Raw genomic sequence first — 20,075 nt, 5'->3', positions numbered from 1 at the left:
GGTGCTCAAGAGCGCCGCCCTCCAGGACTTTGTCCAGTGACGGAGACGGACAATCACTTGTAACGTGGGCGGTGGGAGCGGACGGTGAACGTGCTGTCTGAACGACCCTGCTCGGCGGGGTTGTGGAGTTCGAGCGCGTGGGGTTATGTCTAGTTCCCTCCAGGACTGGCCCAAACTGCTTAGAAAGACAGATCAGACGGGCTGTCCTGAGATGGAAATATGACATCAACACACAGAGACCATAAGACCTTCCCTCGGTCTCGGAAGGGGCTCAGGATGGGCTCTCCCTGCCCCGTGTGGTTTGTACCATAACAATCAACACACAGATGCGAAAAATCACCGTCCTTGTTTTTAGAGCGGGACCTGTGCCTTTCAGTGTTCTGAAGGATTTAGAGCAGGGATTAAATTTTGTTTCAAAGTTGGCTTTTCTAACCTTTGCTTATTCTTTGATGGTAACGTGTAGATACCAAAGTGCTGGAAAATGTGCCAAGGTTGGCAGGGAAGCCAATCAGAACTCAGGGTCCTTTTCCAGGTAGGGTAAAAATTCAAGCTGGGCCCTGGCCCGTGTGGCTCAGTTGGTTGGAGCGTCATCCTGTAAACTGAAAGTTCACATGTTCGATTCCCAGTCAGGGCACATGCCTAGGTTGTGGATTTGGTCCCCAGCTGGAGCACATAGGAGAGGCAACCGATGTTTCTCTCTCACATCAATGTCTCTCCCTCTCCCTCTAAAATGAATAAGCATGTTCTTGGGTAACAATTTAAAAACAATTCTCTCTGAAAAACAAATCAAGTTGGGATCTGTGATAGAATTATTCAACCATCCAAGATGACTTAGTATGTACCTCTTCCCATCTGATAAATTCTACTGTTAACACATACACCCTTCAGGAAACTGACGGTAAAGAGATCAAACTGTAGAAAAGAACAGACACTGGGAAATATCACCCTGAGCGAGAATGTTGCCAGAGATTTGCCTGTTTCCCAAAGCCTTTTCTCAGATGTCTGCTCGGAAAGAGATTCTGCTGGAGGAAAGATAAGCCCAGGGTTTTCCTGCACATCCCGTCCTCCAGGGCTGCGCTGACTGAAACCCTTGACAGCTGCCTGAACGCGGAGCAGGGGAAGTCGCCCTGCAGACCAGAGAGCTCTCAGCGTGGACTAATGGCCCTCTTGGGAGCGAAGAGCATCCAACAAAGCGCGCATTCAAATCTGTTTAAAAATAGATGCTATTTTATTGTTCTCAGCAAGTATTTAAACATCTGGTAAAGATTTGCCTGGAGATATGCCTACTGGACTCCTTCTTTATCAGTGAGATTTGTAATGCTCACATGATGTTGCAAAAAAGAAAAAGAAAAAACCCCACTGTACTAAAGTAGTGTTTTGAACTCTAGAGGTTTGTTTTCTTAGGCAGGCAAACAGGCTTTTTGTAATCTCATTTAGATTATTGATTTACTTAGCAAATCCTTTCTCCTTTGACTAGTGGAAAGCTAAAGTCCAGTTCGCTGACCAAAAACGTCCAATTTGTGGATAGAGGTTGGGCAGATTTTCCTGTTTGTCACTTTGTCTCAAATTAAAATCAGTTCTTATAAGAATCTGACAGGGTGGAAAGAAAAGAAAGAAAAACAAACGAACAAAACACCTTCTGCTGAAAATAACCTGCCCTTCATTTTTTAGGAAGATGTAATTACATTACAGAAAGTTTTGTGAAAAAACATGATTATAAACATTGAAGTTTGGCTATTCCAGGTGATTTGAGTATATGAAGTGTAGCTTATACCACAGGGTTGGGGACACCACAGAGTCATTAGTAAGAAACACAAAGTCAAGAAGTGTATTGTATTTTAGGTGTCTAGTGAGGACGGTGGAGGTGCTGGCTGGTGTTTTAAATGTTGGCTTAAACCCCCAGCAGAAGGTGTGTGTGATCTACAGAATTCCTCTTAACAGCGTGGGCCACTGACATTTCTTCTTATTTAAAATGCAAAGTATATGGTTCTCAAGGATATCTTAAAAAAAACAACATCAAAAACCCTTGAGGAACGTCCATTCTAGGAAGAGCCCTTTGTTGTGCTGTGACTGCTGAGTGTAGAACCTCATTGCTTATTAAATGCTGCGCCCCTAAAACTTAGAACAGCACTCTCACACCCCAAGTCCCAGGCAGGTCTTACTTACGCAAGGCAACAAATACCCATCAGGCTCTGCTGAGTTAGCAAACTGACCCAGTGGGCCGTGTATGGTCAAGTTCATGCTCTAACTGATGGCTTAGGGGAATCGATGGAAACTGTGTTGATCCTGGTTACTCAATGACTTCTTGTGTGTGCTCACTGGTTTCTAAAGCTAGTCAAAAGAGAAATGAACCACTTTTCATAAAAAAGAAAATCCAGAATAGGGGCTGTTAAAACACTATTGAGAGCAAAAGGTACAAGATTCTACCTGTCAACCACAGATATCCATAACTTACCTTTTTTTTTCTATTTAATGCAAAGATATGAAAGCTCTTAAAGTACAAAATCAAACATAAATGAAAGCGGCTGTTCTAGCAAAAAAAAAAATCGTAGCTTAGTATAACAGTTGGAGATAAACAAACTAAATGCCAGCAAACATTTTGGAAAGACCCATTCTGGTATAATGGATATTTGAACATGATAGTTGCTTCTGCATTAAGGGGAAAAAAAAGTACCCTCATAATTTCAACAAATTTCTACTTTCATGGCTATGTCTGAATCTAATGGGAAACAATCCCAATTGAGCCTTTGAAATTTTTTTTAACATAGGCTTAATTTTTTCTTCTAAAATGACCCTCCTCTTTAAAGAGAAAAGACACAGCTGTTTCAAAGTCATTGTTTCCTCATATTTCATTCAGAAACGGTCCTAACTGCTGGTGGAAAGATGGTTTCCATGTGAACCGATGTGAATCAGGAACATTTCTTGATCTTCCGTAAGACTGCATTTGTAAAACTACTCTTCATATTACCCATTACAAAACTTTTACAACGTAGAATATTAAGGCTGGAGCACAGATTATTGCAATGAAATTTAATAGAATAGCAGCTCAGCATACCTTTAAAGAATATTGTTTTAGTGGGGGTATGCATTTTACAGCAATTACATGCAAGAAATGCATATGCACAGATGAAGCTCTGTAAGTTTATTTCAAACAATACAGCTCTTCTCTGTGAAAAACTTTGCGCTTCTGGCCTGTACCACTTTTCAGTGAAGGACTGGAAAAGCAACCTTCCAGGCGACTCAGGAACAATCTAGGTCTCATGGACTCAAACCTTAACGGTCTGTCCTATTGTAGAAACAGACAGTAAATCCTGTCCAGAAGCAAATACCCTCCAAACGGCAAGTATTTCTCAGTGAAAGGGCTCTTTTACCATCTAACCTTTCATCTGCTTTGCAATTCTCTAGAACAATGAATGAAATGTCTTTGTGAAACAGAAATAGAAATAGTGATATTTTGCTGCCTCAGGAATTAAGAAATTTTTTTTTCTAGTCTCAGCTAACAAATTCTTTTAGAAATTCCTGCATGAAAAACAGTAATAGTCAAAGGCCAAAGCCTAGGTGAAATCAATACGAAAAGTTTCCTGCCACATTCAAGCTGCGGGGGTAAGTAGTATTTACATTTTTTGTTTTCTAAATTAAGGTCACGTGGAAGTCTTTCCAGTTGGACCATCTATAAAGAAGCCTGCTTCTCTTATCTCTCTTAAGTTCACTCTGTGTCCATGCCAGAAAAAAAAACACCCAAAAAACTGCTTTTCAGTCACTAAGTTATCACGAGCCAACTTTACGTTCACACATTTCAGGAGAAAAACAAAGAATCTTATGGCGGGGATTTCGAGTCCAATCTTCAGGCGCCCCTTCGCCTGCCCACTTTGTCAGGCTTACCTAACGCAATCGAGTGCCAGGGTAATGGACGTATGGCTCTGAACGTCAGTGGAAAAGCTAGTGGTTGATTGAAGAGGCACCTGAGCAGCAGTACGTGTGAGACAGAGAGTGGGTTCATGTCCCTCTGAGCCGCGTGCGAGCCTCCATCTTGACGTGAACAGAGTCCCGTTTCCCTGGGGGCAGGCGTCCTTTCTGCGCTGTATGGGAGTGTGTTTTGGGCGCCACGCTTGGGCAGGTTTCCATTCATTGCACAGCCTTACCTATCCAGAGACCGTAATTGCCTAATCAGTGTTTTAACAGCTTAAAACTCAGTCATGGGAAAAAAACCAATGAGTGAACTGGGGGTGTTAGTAGGCCGTGATTACTGTTTTCAAGTATCTTTTGGGATGCCGCGTGGCAGAAAGACCAGAGATGCTCGTTTTCACTTCATCAAGCAGAATGAGGACCAAAAAGGAAGAAAAACTACAGGACAACAGATCTGGGTGCAAACAAGGGAGCCCCATGGCTTGGGGGAGGTGGCTTGGAGTCAGTGAACCACGAGACTCCTTCCAAGTCTTGAAAGCTTTTTTTCAGGCCCTGAATAACAGGCAGATCTAATTTGGAAAACTGTTCCTAGAAAATAATGGATATAGCTTTTGGAAAGAATGTGGCATTTGAAACTATTTCCACCAGGTTTCTCCGGACGACCAAGGTGGAGGCAGAATGTGGAGGGAACAGTCAGAGCGGGAATACACATTATTAGGAGATGCCGTGTAAGGCGGACTGTGTTCTGGGTGCATCCCCAGGAAAGCAGGCTGCACCGGCTCTGGTCCCGGGGAGTGACCCAGCACAGGACGCGTGGCGTCATTTAAGATGCCACCTGAAGGCTGAGCACTTCCAGGCGTTAGCTGCACCATAAAGCCAGCCTTGCACGTCTTGAGACCCTGTCTAACACAGGAGAGAGCGGCTGCCTGAACGTGTCCCCTTGAGGGCAGAGATGGAAGCCAGCCTTCAGAGGACCAGCTGCCTCGAAGGGCTAGGATTCACCTGGCCTTGGTCTATCTTTGTGAACGTGCGACTTAGCCTAAGATGTGTGTGCAGCACTATTCCGGGTGATCACATTTCTTCCGTTGTGCTCATCCTTCTGTGGCACTAAAATAACTGTCATCTGACACAAGGTGATGCTGGTGACTGCTGGGTTAACAGATGTAATAACGGAAGAACTGCACATTTTGACTCGTGGAAAAAGACATCAATTTTGCTATAAATGTGTCACTGGCTTCATGTAAAGTGCATTCATGCAGATAAGTGGGATGCACTATTAAAATGCTTAGGGAACTAATTTTTAAATGAGACCTCACCAAAAATTGTAAATCTTAACGTCGTTGAGTTCCTGGATCCCAACAGAAGTGGCTCTCTTAAAATCTGTATTTATGTTGTGCAATCAAATGTCCTAATTACTGACAATCAAATGCACCAGAATAAGGATATCAGGTAAATAGGATTGCCAGGGAGAACAGAAACTTCTAGATAATTCAAACTCTAAATCTCTGACTCACCGCTAAGGGACGATTATTTTTCAAGCTGGGTGTAAATGTAAAGCGACAACAACAACAACAATAAAAACTGTACTTTTTTGAAAATATAAAATCCAAGAATCAGCCAACACTCATTAGACATGTTTGTCCACACAGAATAGCCACGTATTCCACTTTTGTGAACAAAGTGAAACCTCTTTGTTTCTGCATTTGGGGACTCCTTTTCTAAACTTCTGGATTTTACTTCCATTTCAAAGGAACAACTGGGGCACTGGTTCTGAATTTAATACTCTATTTATTAAAGTGTTTTTATTAACAAACTTTCACCAGAAAGTTCCGAGTGTGTTAATGCAGCAGGCACATCGGCTTCCAAGAGTGGCGTCGGGCAGCCCGCAGAACCGCACCTCACTCTCACGGCTCTGCCGCAGCTTCGTGGGTTGTTTGGGCAGGACCCGTGACCAGCCTCCCCCACGAAGCGGTTCAATATAAATTTTGGTTCCTTCTGATTTAAACGTTCTGAGTTCACAAGGACGTTCTCAGCCCGCGAGGAGCTCGGCTCGGCCCCGCTCTCTGCGCCCCCGGTAGGGGGCGCTGGACTGCAGTCCTTGACCTCATCCCCTCCGCTGCCCGCTGCACTCGCGCTGCCTGCCGCACTCCCGCTGTCTCTGTTTGGGCCGGGTCCCCTGTGGTTCTTCTCAGAGTCACAGCACGCTCTCCGGACGGACCCCGTGCTTCTGCAGGCGGAGGCGGATGGCTCCGCCGCCTTCGGGGGGCGCTCTTCGCCGCTCTGTGGGCCGCGCACGCCGGGCTTGCCCGGCTGGTCCTGGGCCTGCCCATGTGGCGCGGGGGGGAGGAAGAAGCTCCGAGGGAGGGCGCCCTGTAGTACGGGCGCTTTCCCTCGGCCCTGCAGGCAGGGGCAGTGGTGGATGTGCGGGAGGGGAAGCACGAAGCCCTCGGGGGCCGCCTGGGCCACCTTCGGCGGGGCCACGCCGTTCTGGACGTGCATGAAGCTGCCGGCGCACGGGTGGCACGCGCAGTCACTCATCTGCTGGCAAGCGGGTGGGCAGTATTTCAAATGTTTGTAGCCATGCGGGCAGCTACACCTCTGGTTCACGGAGAAGAGGTGCCGCACGGTGTGCTGTTCCAGAGAGGGATGCGCCAAGGCGGAGCCCGGGTCGCTTCTGGTGCTTTTGCTGGGGTCGCTGCCGTAAGCCGGGTGCGCGGGGGCCGCTGCGAGCTTCGCCTGGCTGGTGAGGAATTCAGCGCAGGTGTGGGCCTCTTCGTAAGAGGTCTTCTCAGAGGCAGGGCAGCTGTGGGACGCCAGGGGCTCTAACTCATAAAACTCATGCTCCACGTCAGACTTCTGGCCCCTGGGATCTAAGTGATAAGCGTTTAGCGTATGTGTTTTGCTTTGTCCCTTGTCGCCAGGACTTGCGGACAAGGCATGGGAGAAGGCACTGCACTGGAGTTTTTTAGGTAGAGGGATCTGACCGCAGGTTCCCTGTGGCCCAAGGCACCGGCACATGCACTGGAAGAAGAAGGTGGCGAAGGCCCAGCTGATGCACATGATGAGCATCATGAAGGTGCCCAGCTGGGTGTAGGCCAGGACCGTGGAGGGCATCATCATGGCGCCCGCCACAAAAGTGGTCAGGGCAGCCATGGCGATGGCGGAGCCCATGCGGCTCAGGGAGAAGACCACCTTCCCTTCCCGGTCGGCGTCCGGGGCCAAGCGGTAAGCCACCCCATAGTGGACGGCGAAGTCCACGGACAGGCCGACCGCGACGGAAATGGTGACGGACTCCAAAACGTTGAGCTCCCAGCCCAGCAGGACAAGGGAACCAACCGTGACAAATATAGTGCCGGCTATGGAAAGGATGGCGTACAGGCTAATGACGATGTTCCACGTGGTGAGCAGCATCACGCTGAAGGCCACGGCCACGGACAGCCCCATGGCGATGAGGGTGCCGTCGGAGAGGCTGTCCTGGAGGTCATAGAACTCCAGGTTGCTGACGAACCAGCCGTGGCTGAGGCCCTCGGGGGCAGAACTCAGCTCGCTGGAAATCCAGGCGTCCACCTCTTTATAAAACTGGTGCATCTTCTCATAGGCCAGCGTGAAGAGGTAGGTACTTTGGAACTCTAGGACTACCGCCCTGATGGTATCATTGATGTCGAACCTCGGCCCTGGGGTCTTGCTGTCCAGGTGGTATCCCGTGCTTCTCTCCAGCTCCATGATGGCTCTCTTGATGCACAGCTCAAAAATCTCCTGCTTATAGGGGAAGCTCCAGCGGCTGCAGCACGGGTACAGGGCCGGCTCATCACAGTCCTGGTTTTCCATCCAGCGCTTGAAGGTCTCAATGAAGCAGCTGGTGAAGTCCTGCTCATCGGTCTGGTAAAAGAATGTCTGGTTTCTCAGTTTTTGGCAGAAGTGCAGAATCCAGACCTGGGAGGCCGGGCTCGCGATGTTGAAACTGCTATCTAAGGCCAGCTTCCCTTTACTCTTAGGGTTCAGGGGGTCGCCATTGTCCTCTGGGGACACCCCCCAGATCACGGTGATGGGCATGTGGAGCTCCTCTCCGTGGTGCACGCGCTCAAACATGAAGAGCTTTTTGTACTCGGCATCGTAGCGCTCGAAGGGGTGCGAGGGCCTGAAGACCTGGAACTCGGACAGCTCCAAGGAGGGCAGTTTCATCTTTGGATTGACGCACACGATGTAGGCCCCGCCCACCGTCAGGGCGAGGAACCAGAACAGCCAAAGGTAGCGGAACTTAATGACGATGCAAGGCAGCACTTTTTCGAAGAAGATCCGAGAGGCTTCTGAAATGGCGAAGAGGACTTTGTGGCACTTCTGGCAGGCCGCGGTCCAGCAGCTCTTGTTGTCGTAGATCTGCTGCTGGGGCTTCTTGAAGCAAGTGAATATGTTGAGGAGGTACCGCTCGTGCAGCACCACCACGGCCGGGAGCCACGTGACCATCAGGACGTAATTGACCAGGATGGCGGTCCCCGCGTACACGCCGAAGCACCTGATGGCCGTGATGTTGCTAACGTAGTTCGCGTAGAAGGCGGCTGCGGTGGTGAAGCTGGTGACGAACATGGACAGGGCCGCGTGCTGCAAGGTGATGCTCACCGTTTCCGAAGTCTCGGCGTGCGGCTTGTCAAACTTGGTGTAGTTCCAAACGTCGCACAGGACAAAGGCGTCGTCTGCCCCGATGCCGACCAAAATAATGAGCGCGGTGAGGTTCATAAAGGGGAAAAACTCAAAGTTAAAGACTACGCGATAGAGGAAATACGACACAATCAAGGAACTGATGATGGCGAACATTGTCATCAGCGTGATGAACATGGACTTGGTGTAGACGCACATGACGAACAGGACAATCAGAATGGCTATGGCCGGATACACGGTATCCATCAGGAGGTAGTCCTGGAACAGGCTGTGCTTGATGCCGAACTCGATGCCGGTGACGGTGGTGACGCCGTCCGATGAGTTCCAGTTCTCGAAGTTGTCCAGGTAAATGTTCATCATGCTCTCCCCCTTCTCGGTGGGCGAGAAGAGCATGCTGTACTTCAGGGAGGGCGCGGCGTAGTCGCCCGACTTTGGCGTCATGAAGTCTTTGTCCACCAGGTAATGGAGGATCTGGTACACGGCGTTGTACTTGGTACACTTCCGGGGCACGTGGGTGCACTTGAGCTGGTCTTTCCTCCTGGCCGCGGCGTCCCAGCAGTCGGGCCCCAGGGTGCCGTTCTGGTAGTGTTTGGCACAGGTTCGGAGCAGCTTCAAGGTGTGGGACACATCCCGCTCGACGATTTTCTGGCAGGATGACCGGTTGTTTAGAATGGCGATGTAGTTGCCCAGTGTCCAGCTGGGGCAGCAGGAGGCGGCCGTGGTCCTCTGGCAGAGGTCGCTGAACTGGGGGTGGGACCTGATCTGCGGAGACAGACACGCAGAAGGGCTGCCGTTTAAAACGGGGGCACCAGAGGTCGGGATTCAGGTGGCCTTGAGGGACAGGGGGTTACGGAAGTTAAGCAGCCACCCTCGGGAGTCAGCCATCAGTGTGAATACAGGGTGAGACCCCTCTCCCCCTGCCCCAAGCTCTGCTATGGCAGAGTACTTGCTGGGTGACTTGATTCTGAACAACAAAGTGAAGTCTGGGAACGACACGCCAGTGAGAAACAAAGTCAACTAGTGCTACTCGGGTTTAAAAAAGGAGACCAAATTAACACCAACGCCTCTTCCGTAAGGAAGGCTTTTGAAAGTCACTTTAAAAAGCAATCAAGTGGGTAGGCTGTGAGGCTTCCACATGTACACGTCCAGGGTTAATTAAAAGAACAATTGTCTGACTGATTTATGAAACAAATGTGTGGCTTTGCCTAAAATTTCTGGTTATCAGCGTGAAACTTTGGGCGATGAAGGTATTACAGCTGAATCAATCAGCTTCGCTGGAAGCAACATGATAGTCCCTAGAAAACTGTCAAAAAGCGACAGTGAAACCAGAATCGCTGATGTCAAAGATGCACGGAAGACCTGGAACCAAGTTGTTTCCTGAGATATATATGCAGACTGGGCAAATGTAGGTGTGCAGTTGTATAAATACGTAATACAACAATTAATAAATAATAATACAGGAATAAACCCTGTGTTTTGAGTCCTCACAACTGTAAACCTTTTGCCCACCCCAATATGTATCTGATTTTAAATAAATACATACGACTACTTTTTTTTAAAAAGCCCTTTTGGGAGAGCTTTCGCTTTTGGTAAACAGGGCTCTCTCTGCTGCATCTTAACAAGTGTGACAATTCTGAATTTCAGCTGGACAGTGTTTCATTTAGGACACTACTCCTAGAAAAGGTTTTTCTGCTGATGGCTGTTCTTGTTATAGAAAATTGAAACACTGTTCCAGTGCCACATCTAGCATTGCTAATTTATAGGAAGCCTGCACAATTCCACTGCCTTCAGAATCTGTAAATACCATGAGTGAGAATAAGAAATATTCCCCTTCTCTTGAGCCGGTACTTTAGAAGTACCAGAGCTAAAGACAACCCACTCCTATCACATCCCCTCTGTTTGTCAAAAGCTGTTCCAGAGAGTAAACTCCAAAGTGCATGAAGGGTATCAATATTTTTTTTCTAGTAGGATTAAAACCACCCTTGATCTTCATTAAAAGAGGCTTTATCAATCATGCATTGAAATACCTTCTCAAAGCGGAGAAGATGTTGGCATAAATCACCTCTTTGGAACTTAGGCCTACTGAAGAGCCAAGTTGCTTATGATCTCCTCGTGTAGTTAAGTTTGCAGGGAGTCAAAAGTTATATGTGGATTTTTGACAGCACAGGGGGTTGGCATCCCTACCTCCATGTTGTACAAGGGTCAACTGGATTTTATGGGGACTGATCCTGGGGATGAGGCATCGATAAAATAAGACTGGCCATGTCCTGGGAACTGCTGAAGTTGGAGCTCTGCCCATGAGAAATTATTCTCTTATACTACTTCTGCATCAGTTTGAAAACCTTCATAATAAAAAGTTGTTTTGAAGATACTCTCTTGGGGATAAAAAAAAAAATGAGCCCAAAGGGTTAATTATTCAAGCATACTAAATTAATTTTTATTTTAACAAACCCTTAATTTTTAAGCTCACTTCTAAAGAGCCATAATTAGTTGACTTTTCACAAAATAGGACCATTTGTATTTAGTTGTCCCCAGGTTGGAACATTCACATGTGCTAAGTCGCGGGAAACACAACCACCGAGCAAACGACAGGTATCAGGAAGAATACTTGCGGGTTTTCATGGCCGGTGAGCAGTTGTATCCCCACAAAGAAGGAACGCGCAGGCCCTCAGTCACCTGAACGCCCCTGGGGGGCAGAAAGGAAGGAAAAGCAACCCTAATGTCTGACAGTTTCCAGATGAAAGAAAATGAATTGGGTCCATTATGAAACCCGGGATCAGCTCAAAGGACCTTATTTGTAGCTGATGATATACAGGGTCCAGCATAAATAACGCCCCCACTTTTTTAATTACAAAATCTTTTATTACAAAATTATAAGCATGTGACTCTCTAACATAACAGTATCACACTCAAGCACACCCTAGGGCATTTTAGGTGAAATGTTCAGATTAAAACTATAAATTATTACACCCGTATGATTACCCTACCAACCACACTCAGGCAGGCCTTACTTCTGCCGGACCCTGTATATAAAACCAAGTGGAAAGACAAAGGAAACAGGGTTGCCAGCTAAAACTGGAAAGGAAAGCACAGGACCCTGTCCTTGAATAACCTTTACAAATAATAGCAGGGTTTCTTTTTTTTTCCACCCACGTATGTATTTGACCAAAGATTAAAAAGTTGGCCATGATGAACACAGACCAAATACTACTTTGGTGGCTGCTATCAAAAATAAGTGCTCATAAGCCTCTGGAGAGCCAACCCTCAAATTCAAAGGCAGTGCTGGCTAACGTACAACCTTTGAAAACCAGTGTTTGAGGACACTTACAGGGTAAGACCTAAGGATAAAGAAAAGACATCATGACTGGCACACTTTTTGCGGAGTTGGAAGCTAGAGCCCCGATCGCCCGAGTCAGAAGGGACAGAGTGCAAGGAAATGTCTAGATTCTCAGAGTGAGGCCACGTGTCCCCATCCATCCATCCATGCAAAAGAAGGAGTATTTATTGACATGTCTACGAGATGAATAGGTACAGCGGTTCTTGCTCTCAGGTTGCCCACAAGCGTGGCAGGGAAATCAGACGAGAAAATCAATGATTCTAATTCCATGGGAGACATACCACATTACGTGGCAGGGTCTGCGTGAACCTGCGGAGGGAGAGCTAACGCGAATGAGTGTGAGGGGACAGTGGCCCTAATTCTGCTGCCTGTGACTGAGACAGCTAAACACATAGTCGTATATTACCCTGTGGGGTTTACAGAGATTGGCAAGTGGGTGTATCCTCAGGTATGCTTCTGCCGTATTTTGGGGAAAGGAATTCACAGGAATGATTTCTAAATCTGTGACATTGCTAAAAATCAGAACACTCAGTGAGAGCGATTTCTTGTAACTCTCGTGCGCAATCTAACTCTTGATTCTAGAACTCACAAATTGGATGTTTTAGAAGGTTGTGTTGCTTATGTGGTCATAACGTGTCTCTGTACACTTCCTAGTTAGATAGTGGCAGGGGTGGAGTTGGCCTAAAATAGGGGGTAAAGGAAGAAGAGAGAAAAAGAAGAAACCAGCAGAGTTTTAAATAATACCTTAACTTTTAAAACTAGTGGCTAAGTCGGAGATATTTTAAGAGGCTGAGGAAAAAACTGAAGGGAACAAAACTAACCCCTAATACCAGGTTCCTCCCCATGTGACCACGGTGCCTCATGCATGGAAAGCTTTAAGGGATCTAAGGAGAAAAGAAAAAGGAAGGACTCCACAGTCCTCCCTAACACAAGCGTCAGGAAACACATTTCTGAGTCCTCCAAGCTTCAGGGCGGTTCCGGCTGTCCATAAAAGTTACCCTAGAAAACGGAGTCTTAGGCACCAGATTTCAAATCCCTTTTCTCAGCTGATTGCTCCAAGTTCCAACTTGGGCAATAGCCAAAGACTCCAAAACAGGACAGAGGGTTTCCAGCAGAGTCGAGATTAGAAGAACACACTTCTGAGTACTAATGACCAACTGCCAGGGTGTCCCTGAGGATGTCAAAGGACAGAAAAAAGTAATGGAGAAGGCAGGTGAGTCAACTGAGGCTCCTTTCGAAAGTCTAAGAGACAAACTTTTCTGTTAGAGGGAAACCAAAGCATCAGAACCGGAGGCGATTCACGGTGGAGAGCAAGGCCTGTCTGCACGGTGAGCGTGCGTGGCATGTCGTGGAAATGGAATCTGGAGTCAGAACTCAACGAGCTGTCAGCACAGGCAGGTGACAATGGAAACATCTGGTCTTGTTGAGATTTCACACCGATAACCAGTCCTTTTCTGGAGTAGATCTAGGACAGTCAAGCTCTGCTCTTTCTCATTCAGTATATGTCCCATTCAATGAGACAGCTGTTAATGATCAAGGGCTTAAGTACAACCCTCGGATTTGAAGTGGGGAGAAGAGAGAGACCACCAAGTGGCCCCAGGACAGTTTGTTCAAAATACCACAACAAATGAAAGTCCTAATGGGGTCCTGAGCTGGGAGACTAAAAAATGGTACAATAATAATCTGAAATGTGAACTGCTAACTAAGAGTTATGATACTATTGGATAGATTATCCCTATGAGAAAGGTTTATTACCTTGGGTTCACAGCGGAGTTTGAGGCTAGTCTACAAAGGCACTAGCGATTGGTAGAAATAGTATTCAACCAGTTAAAACGACGACCACACCCTCTGAGGTAGAACTTGGGGGCCTTAATTACATAGTTATTCCTTTATCAGTGCGGCTCTGTAACTGGCTTGACCATTCATGGAGACATCTGTCTTGGGGCTGTTCCTCAAATTTCCACACGCAGACCACAATGCTGCGGTGTTCTCACTATGGATTGTGGACCTGAACTCCTAGCTATCCAATCCTTATTAGGAGCCCAGTGGAGAAAAATACTCAAAGAAGCAGAATGCATCCATTCCTTTAGGTAGCCTACATCCTGCAAATACCTTAAAGCCCCTAGAAAGCCACATATTTCAATTTCTTTGCTTTAATCCCTTGTAGAAAAGCTCTTTTGTTATAATGTTTTCCTGCTACCAACCGACCCGAGATAGAATCTACCAATCAGCTAAGAATCGTACCTCTTGTAAGCCGGCTGTGGAGGACCTTGTACACAACACTGGGCTTTTTTGACAAAGCCTATGAGGAATCATCCTTTCCTGCCTTAGTACCAGGGGCAGCTGGGTTTCTTCTAAGACACAAATGGGTTACCCTGCTTATATGATTCCGTCACTGATCGTGAGCTCCTTTTTGCTCTGGCTGTCAGGGAGAATACAGACAAGTCTGCGGCTCATGACCAGCAAGTGTATGGGATTACGGGGTATGTGTTACTGGATGTTAAATCTCATCCTGAACTTCAAGATTTTCCTCTCATTAGTTTCCCTTCATGTAATTCATTCAACTGATTTATCACATCCATTCCGTATGCCTTTGTGTAAGCTAGCTATTGATGCTGATTTTATTAATCTGATCTGTATGAATATGAGATTACATAGGAAATAGTATATTGCTTTCACCAATGTAAGTTATAAAGGCACAGTTCTGGCTTTTGGGTCTGTGAGTTCATCAAGAATCAAGAGCTGGCTCTTTAAAAATGATACTTTTTCTAGGCCATGCAGACTCTCTGAAGTTCATTTGAGCGGGAAATGGCATATATAGTAAAACTGAACAAAAACGGGGTGTTCTCTTCTGCGTTCTGGGAGCATAAGAACAGCGAGTAAAGGCACGAGCTGTGGCACTTACCACCTGTGTGGGCAAAAATAATAGTGCTTAACGCACAACACTATCATATGGATGAATAATAATTCAATGAATAATGCGATAATTCATTCAAGGGTTTGGAACACTTCCTGACAGATATCAATAACACTCCATAAACATCACAATTAGTCAATTGTGTGAATTCAGTCACTTCAGAAGCTACAGGGGAGGGAAGGGCTACCGATCAACAGGGAAGGCAGGATAATGAGAGCTAGGAAGTCAAGGCGCTGCCCTCACCCGCGGTGTGATTCCCAGGTACCAGGACAGGGTCACAGGCTCACTGTGAGTGATGCGAAGTCCTGAGCCTACAGCCTGACACATAGTAAATACTCCACATATCTACTGCTCTCGATTTAACTTTCTACGTAAGAAGGGTGGTAGACCCTTCATGGCAAGAAGTGTGTTCATAGCTTCCAAATAATGAACTGATTGCTGTGGAAGAAAATATGACAAATAAAAACTGACCAAAACTGATGATGATGATGATGTCTATTTATAGGTGGTTTGTGCCTGTGGTCTATTTCAGTGATTTTTTCAACACATAAACTAATTACTAAAATTCTGTGGCACCCGATCTGACAGAAAAAAAATAATTTTGATTCATTCACAGTAGATGGCTATTATTGTGTTGGCTATTGTCATTTTTTAATTTGATAACTGAAGGGAAAAGAGGTGAGTGCCCCTGACTAAATAATCAAGTATTGCATGTTTTAAAAATTCTTGTGGCACGCCAGTGGAAAATCGCTGCTCTGTTTGGAGTTGGGCAGAGAAAAGATGGCGCTTGCTGAAAATCCTGATAGCCCACTCAATGGGGAGCTTATTTTCAAAATGTATAAACAGCCTCTCAGAACGCAGAATAAAACCAGGAGACCTGGGACCCACTTGCTAGCCTGGGTGGGCCACACAGTTCTCGGCAGGCGCTTCTACCAGCTTCTACCAGTCTGGGAACCCCGCAGTCCTTTCTGCTTTGGGTTCCATTAGGGAACGCTGTTCTCAGAACAGGTTACTGCACTGGATTGTCTGGGCAGCTCTTAGGCTTGCATGTGATTAGACTTTCAATTGAACAGTGATCTTGCATCTTAGAGTTCCTTTTCTGCCTGCTTACTGTGCTTGGACAGGTCCATTAGTGACACCAGACAGCAGTTTCTGCCTCTGAACACACAAAACACACACAGCTCCTCCCAGCCCAGAGGCTGCCTTTGTAGGCTCTGGGGCTGACATCTTTTTGGCCCCAGAGGAGAGGAAGACCCGAGTCTGTCTGCACCCGTCTCCTCCAGCAGCAAGGTGTTTGGAGTTCAGGACAATCTGGATTGGATTACTCTGGCCATTTACATAGATACTGTCTTTATACCCTTTGATGTCCCTCTCCCCAGCCTGTGCCCTCAATTTTCCTTTGAGGTCGCAGGCCCAAATGACCCACCGATGGCTAGAAAGGCAGGCATTTCGCTGGGTAATTAAGACGCTGACAGTTGCCTCAGGGGGAAGTGTAGTGAACAATGAAAGCAGATTAGGAAAGAAAATATGACAAAAGTAGAAAAAAAAGTCTTAACTATTATCCTGAAAGGAAATCCCCTGTGAAAGAATGCAAAAGACTATCACGGACAAAGAACAGGAGAGTGAAAGAAAAATAGTTCTTTATTAGGAAGATGGTCTGTTAAGGGCAGGGAAACAGAGACACTTTGATCCCGGGATCTAAGCGACTGCAAAGCAGGCCTGCTGGTGTTTACTCCTCAGCAGGTAAGCCCCGGAAGCACTTTCATCCAATCAGACATTGCTCAGTGGTAAGAGGAGTTGCAAAAACATCGTCTTATTTGTGCTAAACATATTTCAGTTTTCCTTTACATACCCTTGAATTATCTACATTGCACATCGATTTAATTGCTGGTAAATTCCATAATGTCTCTCCTCTGGCTGAAGTGAATACTACTCTGGAATATCGGTCACCTGGTGATAGGAAGAAAGAAAAAGGGTTATAAATCATCCATGCATTTCCTAAGACTTGGCATTTAGAAGCAATACAGACTGGGAAACCACATGGACAATTCATTAGCAGCAGGGGAGCCTTTCCTTCGACAAATTCCAGGAGAAAACATTAAAAAAAAAAAAAAAAAAAGCAATGCTATAATCTTGTTTTAGCTCAAAGCCTTTGCCTGCTCACTCCATCTTAAGAATCATAGGAGTTATGTTTAACAAATGTATTTTGGATCAGGCTCTAATTAGGAAGTACAACCCTACAGAACTTTCAGCAGGCAGTTAATTAAATGTCTATCTTCCCCTTCCTTTCACAACACATGGCCACGGTGGTATATAAAATCAAAGAATGATGCACCGGGGAATTTTGAGAATGGATTATAGGGATGTTCTCTTTGGCAGCTAACTGGAGAGGAAAGGCGACAGGTGATCAATTTAAAAGCACTAAAAGAAGTCACCTAAGTGCAGACTGCTGGCCAGGGGCACAGCCACCCCAACGTTCTGGGTGAGACTCTCTGCTACGCCAGTGCAGAAAAAATATTTTGAAAATCTTACTAAAACATGCTTCTGAATAAGGGAGGTCCTGTGGTATTCTGGAAAGGACACGGTCTTTGGAGTTAGAACTGGGTGCCACCAGGTCTTGTCATTTCCTAGCTGGGTGATCTTGGGCGAATGACAACTTTTCTGGGCTTTGGTTCCTCATTGGTAAAACGGGGGCAGCAACCCCTGTCTCAAACAGCTGTGAGAATTAAATGAGGTGACAAAAAATAGGTGCTCAATAAGTACTGTTTCTGCTGCCTCAGCCACTGCAAAAAATCTGAACCAAGTCAAACAAAGTAGATTAGTTTTACATTATATAAAATACCTAATTGTCCTGACAAAGAAAATCAACTTGCAAATTTTTGAATAAAGCTTTATTATATAAACTTTGTTCACTATTATGAATTTTTCTTTAGTAAATTCTTGCCTTCATCAAATGGCTATTATCTTATGTTGATTGATTTTACAGATCAAAATAAGTCTTGTGGCATTTTGTTTTACTAGAGTTGGAAATGATTTTTTCAGGACGGAACCTACCACTTATGAGACAGATATTCAGCATTGACTACTGAAATATAAACAAGACCATATTTCAGGAATTTGCTGTGTTCTTCCTAGTTAAGATAGTAACTACCAGGGAGATGCTGGTTAAGCAATATATAGTAACACCTTGAGAGAAATAAACTAGCCAGAACATGCAACTAACCAGACCCCAGCTTTTCTAATAAAAGACAGAAAAAGAAACTTGCGCTGCTTCCTCGGATCAATATAAAATTCTTCCTAGTCTCCTACTTGCTATGTCTCTATTTCTATATAGTGAAACAGTGTTCAAAACAAAGACCCTGAGGCTCAGCAAGATCTAGAAACCTCAAAAAGCCAATCAGGGCCTCTAGAGATCAGATAGGATAGGAATATACACATTGCAGAGAGATTTTCAAGAACAACAAAACTCTAGAATCAAGAGAGTTACACTGTCAATATTCACTGTCAGAAGGTAATTACCCACAATTCACCATTCCTCATCCAGGGCTAATCAACGACTCACAGGCCTGTATGCGTTTCTTCTGGGTCTCTACTCCTTCCTCCGGGTGGCAGGTGCAGAGTGGTTAGGCCAACTCTAGGCTACAGCAGCTTGTTAGTGAATTTGCTGCAGACATTAAACTCTGGATTCCTGACCTCAGGGAAGTTCTTACAATATCGGGGGCCCTCATTTCTTCAAGGGTACGTTCTTCTGCAAAGTAGCAACTGGTTGCTCCCCAGAGGTTTTCCTTACTGACCCCCCCCCCACTCCGCCACCCGCGCCTCATTTCTTCCAGCCGCCAGCCAGCTTCACTCATTTGCATGATGACCCAGGTCCCTCAGGCATTTCACACTTTGGACTTACTTCCTCTAGGCTGGATTTTGGTCATCTCTCTACCTCTAATGCCTAATGACAAGGCAGGCATAGAGAAGGCTATCCATCCATGCTTTTTGAATGAATCAAAATTTTAAAAATGTATTTTGGGTCATACAGTAGATTATTTCAGGAATCAATCCCAAAATTTGTACTTTTTTTTTTTTTTTAATAGCAGAAGGAATTTTACAGAGCGACTTGAAATTTGGGTCCAGGTCAAGAATTTTATTAGGTTTATATCTTCCTTAAAAACTGGATATAACTTGATCATCTCTTTCTTATTCATTTTTGTTTTAAGTAAATACATTCAGATTAGTGGTTGGCTGACCTTTAGAAGTAGAAGGACAAGTTAATTAAGCTAAAACCTCTTGAAGGAACAGTGAAGCTGTGCGATCAGCCACGCACTTCGATCGGTCCAGATTTTAATCACGTTCACTGTCAAGAAGGCGAAAGGAGCGCGAAGGAGCTCGGTCACCCACGAATGCCACTCACTTGGAACGTCGCAGAAAAAGCTGTCTCTGTGGAAGTTCCAGTCAACTTCTCTTTTTTCTCTTTCATAATGATCATCTGACCACCTATCATCCCGATGGCTGAAACAGAACAAGTTGATCTTCAGTAAAGTGCTAGCTATTTCGATTAGCATGCCCATAACAGCGCATCCTCAAAGTCATGGTCTATTGAGCACTTGGAGTTAAGCTAAAAGGATTAATAGAAACAACCAACATTCATTTTCTTGCTTCTGGGGGGAAAAAAGAGCCCCAAACCCTCATTTTTTCATCCTAATACAACAAACTCTTACTAGACAATGACAATTTAAACAAGGTTTTGAGCCACACATTTTCCATTGAACCTTTTTGGTCAGGCAGTGTTTAAAAGTGGAATTCATTAAGCAATGTTTTATCGGAACGTTAAGAAATGATTACCTTTTGGCTTGCTCATCTGCATATTTAAAGGGGTAATTGGCTAGTGTTGCTTTGTATCCGGTATTTTTCACCATGTTATTCCACGTGACCAGTCTCTGGCCTATTGTAGTCCCTCTTGGTTCAAAACCCTAAGGCAAAAAGGCACAAATTCCCGTTAGTGTCTGTCACTTCAGGCTAAGGGCAGTTACAGCAGCTTGGGGAAGCTACGTGAAGCTAGGTGAAGAAAACTTTCAACAGGAAATGCCAACATCTACACAGCTAGTCCACACGTGACTGGCAGTAACACGAGGCGAACTGACATGATAACAATCACCTATTTACTGTGACAAAACAGTCTCATTCTTCAGTATGTTCCGTGTGTCAGGAAAGGGGAAAAAAAACTTATCTGAAGCTTCTCTTTCAAATTCATATCTAAGCATTTAGTAA

At 45.5% G+C, this 20,075-nt stretch overlaps 1 protein-coding gene across 2 annotated transcripts in view; it reads right to left on the bottom strand.

Moving 5' to 3' along the window:
* Positions 1-5,697: 5,697 nt before the first annotated feature.
* Positions 5,698-20,075, bottom strand: part of DISP1 (dispatched RND transporter family member 1) — a 135,863-nt gene continuing 121,485 nt past the window's right edge. For both annotated transcript variants that reach the window (XM_054576631.1, XM_054576632.1), the window contains 4 exons: positions 19,650-19,777; positions 19,219-19,316; positions 16,669-16,766; positions 5,698-9,324 (listed from right to left, as the gene is read on the bottom strand). In XM_054576631.1, coding sequence (XP_054432606.1) covers positions 5,698-9,324; positions 16,669-16,766; positions 19,219-19,316; positions 19,650-19,777 — 3,951 coding nt within the window. The remainder of the gene's footprint in view (positions 9,325-16,668; positions 16,767-19,218; positions 19,317-19,649; positions 19,778-20,075) is intronic.

This window comes from Pteronotus mesoamericanus, unplaced genomic scaffold (assembly GCF_021234165.1).
Source record: "Pteronotus mesoamericanus isolate MK-2021 breed Mesoamerican mustached bat unplaced genomic scaffold, CSHL_Meso_final contig_347, whole genome shotgun sequence".
Taxonomy (NCBI): Eukaryota; Metazoa; Chordata; class Mammalia; order Chiroptera; family Mormoopidae; genus Pteronotus; species Pteronotus mesoamericanus.
The sequence above is the reverse complement of the archived record's forward strand: the minus strand, read 5'-3'. Positions and strand labels throughout refer to the sequence as shown.